This window comes from Crocodylus porosus, unplaced genomic scaffold (genome assembly GCF_001723895.1).
Source record: "Crocodylus porosus isolate Cpor-Errol unplaced genomic scaffold, CroPor_comp1, whole genome shotgun sequence".
Lineage (NCBI taxonomy): Eukaryota > Metazoa > Chordata > Crocodylia > Crocodylidae > Crocodylus > Crocodylus porosus.
The window spans coordinates 71,242,764-71,253,309 of NW_017728947.1; the positions used below are offsets into that span (position 1 = coordinate 71,242,764).

Sequence of the window (10,546 nt, forward strand, 5' to 3'; positions counted from 1 at the left end):
ACGACAGGCTGAGAGCCATGGGGCTCTTTAGCCTGGAAAAGCGCAGGCTCAGGGGTGATCTGATGGCCACCTATAAGTTTATCAGGGGTGATCACCAGGATCTGGGTGAACGTCTGCTCACCAGAGCACCCCAAGGGATGATGAGTTTGAACAGTCATAAACTACTACAAGACCATTTCAGGCTGGACATAAGGAAGAATTTTTTTATTGTCTGAGCCCGTGAGGTCTGGAATACTCTGCCATTGGAGGTGGTTCAGGCACCTACAGTGAACACCTTCAAGAGCAAATTGGATGCTTATCTTGCTGGGGTCCTAAGTCTGTAGGGTTTCAGCCTACAGACTTTCCCCACCCCACTTATCTGGCCTGTGGGGTCAAAAGGTTGAGCACCACTCTTCTATAGTATGAATGGTTAAATATTTTATTTCTATACACAAGTCATTGGTTGTAATTCAAATATAATGAAATAAAAAGCTAATATTTTCTAAGTTCTTTTCTTTTATTTGTTTTAGTATTCCAGGAGAGAAATGGACAGGACACTTGACCAGCATTGAAAATGGGTAAATGTATCATTTTGTTTAAAAACATATTACATTTGATTTTGTGTGGTTGTATGTTTGGGTTTTTTGCCTGGAGCATTTTTTTTCTTGCTTTTTTTTTTTTTAATTTATTTATTTTATTTCTAATTTCCTACTTAAGTGAAGTTTTGACCATTAAGAATTTCTAATACACTCAAGCCTTCATGGCAATACAACCTCCAAAACTCCTGGGAAAGAAGACATGGGGGCAGTGAGGATAAGGATGATCTTGTGGGATCTCATCGTAGTATTGTTGTTAAGAAGACATGCTGCTGAGCTAGACTGTAATTTATATTGTGTTGAGAAGGGTTCATTATTTATTTTATTTTGGTACAATCAGCTGATGGTTGGGCCTAGCTGTGGACATGTGGGCACCACCTGCACTGGCAAGTGGGGCATGATTGGAATCTAATCTGCTATCCCAAATTATGTTTCCTGCCATGGTGTGTCTGAGCTCACAAAATGGCACCAAGCAATGGAATCAGTTGGGAGTGTCTGCAGAACTTTTGGATGGAGGCTACATTCCAGGAACTCTCTGGCAAGGTCAACTCAGTCTCATAGTGCAGAGATACCAATATGAGAACTGCTTGGACAATACTGTAATCAGTTGGTTCCAAGTTCTTTTGTTGATCTTTTTTTAACTTAGCATTGCCAGTGCATGCCCTTTAAAATGAAATGAACTAGCTACTAAAACAGTATTTCTTTATACCCACATCTGAGGGGTTAGATGCCATTTTGAGAATGGGCAGGGAGAGAAGAGAGTGCGAGTGAAGTTTCAGAGGCTGTGGAGAGGCTAAAAAAGTATATGGGAGGCAGTAAATTACCCTTTCCTGACTCCTTTTTTTTCTGAGTGGTTTCTTCCTCTGGATATGGCTGTTTTTTAAAGATGCCCTGGCTCTTCGTAGGGTAGTGGTAACTCTGGGACATAGCGCCATAATTATTCTGCCCTTCTTTGCCTTATTATTAGGACTATCACAGTTCTTTTCTTTGTCTAGTATTGGAACCTTGTTTGTGTGGTACTTGTTCTTTTCCATTTCCTCTCCTTGAGACAGAGCTTTATTCTTGAGGGATATCTGCATCTGGGTTTGCCCTGTTCTTTCCTTCCAAGTTTTAACTTCATCTACAGAAGTTAGGGTTTTGTCTGCAGGATGCAAATCTGAGTCTGTATGGATACAAGTCTCTTGTCAACATGACAGATTTTGCTGGTTTAACTTTATAGTGTATTCCAGGCCGTGGATGTTTTTTTTTTTTATATCCTTTTTTCTCCTAAGACTTTATTTCAACTGTTAAAATAAATATTATTACTGTTAAAATAAGCAAACATTTCCTTTAGGTCACTTCATATCTTTTATAGACTCCGAACAGAAGGACTACAGGTGCTGTACTCACTTGGACCTTCTGGGCAAGCATGGTTAATAAACAGTGTGCTGTCACCCAGGGCCTGGTCTCAGTCAAAAACTGTGGAGGCACAAAGTCTGACACTGGAAGAGAGAGACTGAAATGGAGACAAAGACTCAGTAGTCCTGTACCCGCGGCAGTATCATCTCACATTAATTTTTACATTTTATGACAGTTTGCTGACTTCACTTTTGACAGCTCAGACAATTTATTTAGTCCTTTTAGCTAACAGAAGAAAGCTGGTGACTTGTTAGCTGGACTCTTGTTTGTTAATTTAGACAGACATAGTCAGATGCCTTCAGAACACTTCAGGCTTTCATTAACACTTGATTGTGTTATGGTGCTTTCCTTGTTGGAATATGATTTGAACTAAGAGACCATGACTTCAAAACATTAAAAATAAAAGCCTGTTGGGAGGATTTAGTAGAAGAATAAGACTTGTTCCTGTTGAATTATGAATAATTTAGTCTTGCTTCTCAAAATGCAGATGCTTTTAAAAAAATATTTTAGCAGATAACAGTTATTAAAATCTCAATTTTCCTTTTAAGCCATAATTCATGCTGCTTGGATAGCCTTATTGCAAAGTACTCCAATTATGCCTGCAAATAGTCTACTTTACATGTCTGAGTGATATTAATTGCCAGAAGAAAATGGAAGTTGAACAGAAATGTTGGCATATAAATTGTAGACAAGGAAAAATATCTGTACCTAGAATGGCAAAAAAGAGGCTGAAGTATAAAAATGAAGGGGAGATTTTCATTTAGAAAGGAGTGCTCTCAAACCTTTCAATATGTGTCTTTATTAGCATGCACAAACAGATTAGTAAGGCATATACACAGAACCACAGTATTGTTGTTGGGTAACAGACAGTGGGCTTAATTCTGCTCTAATCTGTAGTCGTGTAAATTCAAAATAACTCCATGAAAAATAGTGCATTTACTCTGGATTTTCACCAGTGTGAATGAGAGAAGCCCATGCATTGATGAATGCAAACTCTGAGAATAGTAGAATCTGGGATGTCTCAAATAACTGTTTACTTAATAGTTTGTTTAGTTTTGTCTAAGCTATTTATGTGTGTGTGGCTTACTCTCTATAGTATATGAGCAGCTCATTGTCTTTAAAGTACTAGTCTCTGTTTTGCTGATGGGGAACTGAGACAGAGACTAAATTACTTCCCCAGAAAACTTGTAGAACAGTACTCTTTCAAGCCCCATTTTAGTACCAGAACCATTGAACTATTTATCCTTTCTCTTTATTAATAGGGACTGTAGCACAAAATTTGAGCCTTCTAGGCTTAAATAGTCAAGACTTAAAAAGTATGATTCAGAACTTTCTGTTATCTTAAAATCTGTTTTCATTAATTGCAGTAGGGTTTGATTCTTGCCTAAGGAGGGCACAACTTATTTTTCAATGATGGTTTTTAATAGAAAGGTATAAACTTACAGTCCCTGAATACCTGGAAGTGAAATTGAACATAGCTTTTACTGTTCTTGTTCAAATATATGTTTTATTATTCCTAATTTACTTTCTGTTACAGTTGTGGGTGTCCAGTTTGTAACCAAGTGTTAGAAACTATTGAGCTAAGTGAAAAGGAATATAATATTCTCAAGGAAAAAGTAATGAAGGATGTGATGCAGGGGAACAATACATTCAGGAATACAACTCCCCAGGTAAGTTCCTAGTGCTTTCAGTTTCATTAATGGGAGAGTCCAAAATGGATACTTTTAAGTAGTTTTAAACCACCAGTAAATTATTTACACAATTTTAAATTAAAGACTTTTTTAAAATTATGTGAACACTAGAAATCTTGACTGTTTTTTATAGTTAAATCTAGTCAAGATTTCAGCCTACCACAAAGCCCATGTTGCACTTTCAGTAAAGTTGATTTTATTAGGGATTTAGTAGGGTTTCATTTTGGAAACCTGTTTATTACGTGCAGAATGCTTAGCATTTCAGTAGTGAAGTGCCATCATACCTATAGGCTGGGGGGGCAAACTTCTCAGCACCCCTGAGGCAGAAAGAGATCTTAGAGTCACTGTTGACTCCAGGATGAACATGGGTTGTTAGTGTGATGAAGTACTCAGCAGAGCCAGTCACACCTTGTCATGCATCCGTAGGTGCTTCACAAAGAGGTCCAGGGAGGTGATTCTCTCTCTCTCTATGTGGCACTGGTCAGGCTGCAGCTGGAGTACTGTGGCCAGTTCTGGATGCCACAGTTCAAATGAGATGCGGACAACCTGGAGAGGGTCCAAAGAAGAGCCACTCATCTGTTTGGAGGCCTGCAGGGAAGGCCCTATGAGGAAAAGCTAAGGGAACTTAACCTCTTCAGCCTCTCCAAGAGAAGGCTGAGAGGGGACCTTGTGGCAGCGTACAAATTCATAAGGGGAGAGCAACACAAAGTAGGCGATAATCTGTTTACCATGGCACCCCCTGGAACAACATGGAACAGTGGCCATAAGCTATTGCAGAGTAGGTTTAGATTGAACATTAGAAAAAAGTTCTTCATGGTTAGGGTTGCCAGGATCTGGAATAGGCTTCCAAGGGAGGTGGTGCTAGCCTATCCTTGGGGGTCTTAAAGAGGAGACTGGACAGACACCTGGTTGGGATCACATGGTCCCAGGTTTGGTGCCCCTTTTCTTGCCTGCCAGGAGTAGGGGGTCAGACTAGATGGCCCACTGAGGTCACTTCTGACCCTGGAATCTATGGGTATGAAAATCCTGTTAATAGATCTAAGAAAAAAAATAAACAGTGTTCCCTCTCTTTTTCTCTTTTAAGAAAAGTAAGGATCAATTAAATTGTCTAGCATGTCAGGAAACAGGTAGTAGTAGAATGAATGGTGGTATATTGTGAGGGCATCTTGGTGAGTTGTCTAAAATACATTTGGGACTTTTTTGTCTTTGTGGTATCCAGAGCAGACAATGAGTGTAAGTATCCTCTGAATTTCATGATGGTTAGTAAACTATGTGACTATACAGTTGGGACTTTTTAGAAAGGAAGCTAGTTCAGGAGGTTGAAATCTTGGTCTGTGTAACAGAGGGCATATTTAAGAAGTAAGTCCAAGGACGGGGGTTTCCATTTTTTTGTCCACAGCCAGTTGCATTCTGGACAGTAGGTGCAGTTCAAATTAAAAAGAAATCAATTGTATGAAATCAATAATTTAAATATTTTTTCAATTGAGAAAATTGTTATTTTTTTAAAATTTTGTGTGTGGGTGTTTCTTTTAAAGAATTGTCACTATTAAACAGTTATACAGAGCCTTTGAGCTTTAAATAATTACACTCACAGAATTTCAAATTATATTTATATTCTGTCCCTTGGGGGAGAGATGGTTTTTGCCTTTATCAACTCTTAAGTACTTTCTTCCTCCCAAAAAATCTGCAGTAACTCTGATTAGGGAAGAAAATGAAGAGCATATATTCAGCTTGTTTAGCGTCTCTTACAAATAATCTCTCACCCTCCAATGGAAAAAGAAAATCATTTTTCATGACTAAGTATTCATATATCCAAGAAAATTAATGTATCATTGTAAATCACATTGAAATGGCATTCTAAAGAAGTATTTTGAGAAAACAGTGTAGCTCTACTTTAAGATTTGCAGAGTGTGATAAGAAGAACATCTGTTCCAAGTTAGAGCTAGGACTAAAATAGATTCTGATTTCTGATGTGTGCTTCTGTAGCAGAGAACATGAGAAAATAACAGATTCACAGAAGTTTAGGGCTGGAAGGGACCTCATGAGATCATCGGGTCCAGTCCCCCTGTTTGGGGCTGGAAAGACTGCTGGGGTCAAATAACCCCAGCAGGGTGTGTCCAATCTCCTTTTGAAGATCTCCAGGGTAGGTGCCTGCACCACCCCCACTGGGAGTCTATTCTAGAGTCCGGTCCCACGAATCATGAAGAGGTTTTTCCTTATATCCAGTCTGAAACCTTCTAGGAGTTTATGACTGTTGCTCCTGGTTTTCCCCTGGGGTGTTTCGGTGGATATTTGTTTGCCTAGCCCTCTGATACTCTCTGGTGATGTATTTGTAAGTTGTAAAGAGAAATACAGGATGGAGTTGACCAGAAAGTAGTAAGCTGCAAATATTCGGGCTGTTTCAAGAACGCAGTAAGAGGAGATTTACTGTGGGAACTCTTTCTCAATATGTTTTGATTATTGAAAATATATTGGAGAAAGTTAAAAGAACTACCATATTTTTCAGCAAGTCAGATGTGTTTTTTTTAATTAAAAAAACCCAGGTCTTTTTCTGTGGTACTGCAGCCTAGCCAGTCATTCTCGTGCATGTGCTTGTTCCATCCTAAGTTCAGGATTTTCCACTTATCTTGATTGAATTTCATTTGCTTAATTTTGGTCAATTTTTCCAGGTTATAAAGATCGTTCTGAATCCTCATCATACCCTGTGTCTTCACCCTGAATAATCTGTAAATCTGCTAAATGTGCACTCAATCTTGTCCTCCAAGTGATTAATCAAGAGATTAAACAGTACTGGACCAAGGATAGAAGCAGCGCTAACCAGTTACTTATATTTACATTCATTCCTATGGGCAAATGGATTTTGCTTTGTGCAGTCTTGCTTAGTGCTTGGTTATTCTGGAACCAATTAAGAGCGCTAAGCGGGGGTTGCCTGTAATGAGTGCCATGGAAAACAGTGTTAAACGTCTTGCTGAAGTCAAGCTTTATCACGTCCCTTGCTCTTCTCCCATTGAGAAAGCCCAGACAAAGAAATCAGCATGTCCTAAAAGGAAAACACATGGGTCAGGCATGAAATCAATGCTTGCTGTTCCTGATCTCCTTGTTCTCCCCTAGGTTTTTTAGGAAATAAATTCCTTGTTGACATGTTCCATGACCTTTTCAGGCACTGAGGTCAGACTAACCAATCTGCCTTTTTCCCTTCCTGAAGATGGGCCCTGTATTTCCTCTTTTCCATTTGTCTGGGACCTCACCCAACAAGTTCAGAGTCAGTGACTGTGCAGTTATCTCAGACAATTCCCTAAGTACTCTAGGATACATCTTATTCAGCCCTGCTGACTTGCAAACACCCAGCTTTGCCAAGTCATCTCCAGGGATCCTGGTTTTCTCTGATTAAAAATAAATTTCAAATTCTCTGATTAAAACCCCCAGAATCCACAATTAAAATGAAACATCACTAATATATGGGGGGGAGGGTGTCTCAATTGAACACAATGTTTTATTGATACATTTATAACTTTAAAGCAGTTTGGAAGCCTACTAGTGCATCAGTCACTATAATAAAATAAATTCTAAATACCTATACATTTTGGTATTTGATTTTGGGGTCTTTATCATGGAAAATCAGAGCTCTCCCTGCCCCTTTTGCTTACAGGATGTAGGTCCAAGCCACAGCCCCCCAGCTGCCAGGACTACAGGGCCAGGAACCCATGTCTATAGCCCCCTGCCCCCCCGCAGCAGCACCCGGAGCCACAGCTGCCACCTGTGGGAGGTGGCAGTGGCTGCTGCAGCAGAGCACAGAGCCCTGCTTCTAGCCCTTTCCCACCCCCACAGGCAGCATGGCCAGAGTGGAGCCCATGGAGTTGGGGGGCCAGGTGCGGGTTGCCTGCTGCAGTCTCAGGCAGGGGTGGGGCTGGCTCCCTGCTGCTGCTGTGTGCACTCCTGGGTGGGGGCAGATGCACCCGTGCCCCCCAGATCTGTGCATGGGGTGGGGGTGGGCACGGGTGCAGGCTGCCCACTGCAAGCTAAGACTCCCCACCCTGCTTCTCTCCCCTGGGTCTCTGGTGGGCTGGACTCAGCACAGCAGGGCAGAGTGGGGCTGGGCAGGGAAGCTTGCTGCCACTGAAAGCTCCACATTCCCCTGGTAATGTGTCCCCTACCTGCCCCATAGCAGTGAGGGGCACACCCCCATGCTGCTGCTGCTGCTGTGGTGCAGGCATGGGGTGCATTGCCAGGGCAGCACAGAGACTGCAACAGCAATGAGCTTCCCTGCCTGGCTCTGCTGTGCCCTGCTGTGCAGGCACCTGCTTGCTGAACTGCAGAGGCCCCAGGGGAGGTCATCATGGGAAGGATCCCAAGTCTGCAGCTGGCAGCTTGCCTCCATCCTGAGTACAGATCTGGGGGGCACAGGTTCCCCTGCTTCCCCCTGGGAGTGTACATAGTGGTGGTGAGCTGCCCCCCACCCAACAAGCCACCCGCAGCCCTATCCTGCTCCCTATTGGGGCTCTGGCCACACATTCCAATCCCAGGCCCCAAGCCCCACATACTGCCTGGCTGGGCAGCAGTTCCAGCCCCAGTCCTGCCCAACTCAGTCCTCCCTCCCTATGGGGGCCTCAATTCTCTCCCTCCCCCCCAAACTTGCAGGAGGTGCTCTCCAGGCTACCTGGCGTCCATGCACACATACATGGACATGGTGCCCTTTCCCTGACTGCCCCTCTGTTTTCCCCCAGCCCCTTGCAGGCTGGAACTCTGCCAGCCTGCAGAGAGCTCTTTGCAAAAGTGCAAAATCTGCATGTTTTGCTGTTAAAATGAGAAATCCATGTTTTTCTTGGGTAAAGGGGGAAATCTGCTTTTTTTTCCTCCATTTTTTCCATGGGAATGGAAAACCCAGATCCCTCCTCATCTCTAATGTGTTGTTTTTTTCTACTCTAGGATGCTGATGGTGCATCTTAAACACCAAAGCTGTGTAACAAAAAATAATTTAAATCTTTGTAATAGAAGCTAACCAAAATTAAATCCAGCATACTGGGCTATTGGAGGGCACTCCAAGTTGGGCCCTTTGGCTGTTGGTGAGCTTAACTCACCACCACCAGACTCCACTTCTGCTCCTGCCCCCACTAGGACATATGCTTCAGCTGCCATGGGACCCTGTGTCCCACCACTGCTGTCACTGGACTCTACACCACTCCTAATCCTGCTGGACCCTGCACTGTCCTGCTCTTGCCCACACAAGACTCTGTGTAGCCCCTGTCCGTGCCACCGCTCTTGCCACGGTGACTGCTATGATGGCCTTTATGCTCCGAGTTGGATCTGACCCACTAGAAGAATTGTGGCCTGGATTTGGCCTGGGGTCCCAAGTGAGTTTGACATCCTTACCTTAGAATAAGACCTGCCTTTTGTCTGAGACTGGCACTGGAAATCATAGAAAAACTGGGTTGGAAGGAACCTTAGGAGGCTTTCTAGTCTAATCCCTTCTTTAAGGCAGAATAATCTTTCTCAAAATCAGAAGATTACATTTGTTAATGAAATACAGAAGATATCTGATTTCAGAATGAATGAGGACCAAGGTTAAAAAGTCGCCTCAGCTTTTTATACATATGCTATTACAGTTCATTGCATTTATAAGGCAACACAGAAAATAGTTTCATGGTTTTTTTTGTTAACTCATTGAGATTTCAGATCAGTAAGGGAAATGTCACCAATACATGTGGTTTTGGGGTTTGTGGGGTGTCACAAATAGCTATATTCCCAAATTAGATTTACTAATGTCATGTTTGGTTCTCTTTGTAGCTAATGTTAATTTGTGGTTAGTTTTATTAATTTTAAGTTTGTATGAACCATGTTTTGGGGTCTAATTGTAATTATGTCACTCTATCAAGTTTTAATTTGCAATAGGCAGTAAGATATTGGTAGATTAACTGTGCCTATCCAGACAGTGCTATTGTGAGAATTTGCATTTAAGATGTCTATGCATATTGTTCAGCCAAGAAAGTGTCAGTAGTGAGCCATGCCAAAAAAAGGGTGGTTTACATGTCAAAAAGAGAAGCTGTTGGCTTCAAAATGTCTGGTCATAGGGTATTTACCATCCATGAGTAGAGTAAATGAGAGACTGCCTTTCTGGAATAATTGATAATTAAGGATAGTGGTCAATAAGTCTGAACAGGTTTAAATAATTGGATCAGGAATAACACCTGATCTGTCAAACAGATGCGTATTTGGGGGAGGAAGTTACCTGCATAACGTGTATATGCTTCCTGGGAATTGAATAGAAGGATGTATAGGAGCAGATAAGGTTGGATAGTAAAGAGTTGCAATGAGAGTATGTTTTATCTAAGGATCCCTAGGTGTTTAGTCCCTCAGCTGGCAGAAGCTGGTTAGTGCAAGCTGACAACCACCTGCAGAAAACTGACCCGGGTCAGAGGTAGAACTACATTTTAAGAGAAAGCACAGGGGTAAGATTATAATCTAGCTTTTAAGATTTATTTTCTCACCTCTTTGTCTCAACATCAAGTTCATCTTGAGATAACCAAAAAGGCGGCATACACCTGGTGGAAGGAGGGTGCTATCTCCAAAGAGGAGTATACCTCCTCTGCTCGGGCCTGTAGGGGGGCTGTCAGGAAAGCTAAGGTGGACATAGAGCTAGGAATAGCATCCAAGATCAAGGATGAAGAAGGCGCCAGGTAATGTGGGGCCCCTGCAAAGTACGCAGGGCAATCTGGTGGTTGTGTCAGAGGAGAAAGTGGAACTCTTTAACCAATTCTTCATGTCCGTTTTCTTGTGCAGGGACCGGGACTTCCCCGCTGTGATGCCAGGTGGACTCGAGGGGAATGCCTCCAGACCTCAGGTTGGGGAGGACCGGGTTAGAGAGCTTCTGGAGGGGCTGGACAT

The 10,546-nt window shown here is 42.3% G+C and overlaps 1 protein-coding gene across 3 annotated transcripts in view; it reads left to right on the forward strand.

Moving 5' to 3' along the window:
• The window catches only part of KIAA0391 (KIAA0391 ortholog), a 99,029-nt gene that overhangs the window by 13,532 nt on the left and 74,951 nt on the right, over positions 1 to 10,546 (forward strand). For all 3 annotated transcript variants that reach the window (XM_019551411.1, XM_019551410.1, XM_019551412.1), the window contains exons 3-4: positions 510 to 557; positions 3,511 to 3,643. In XM_019551411.1, coding sequence (XP_019406956.1) covers positions 510 to 557; positions 3,511 to 3,643 — 181 coding nt within the window. The remainder of the gene's footprint in view (positions 1 to 509; positions 558 to 3,510; positions 3,644 to 10,546) is intronic.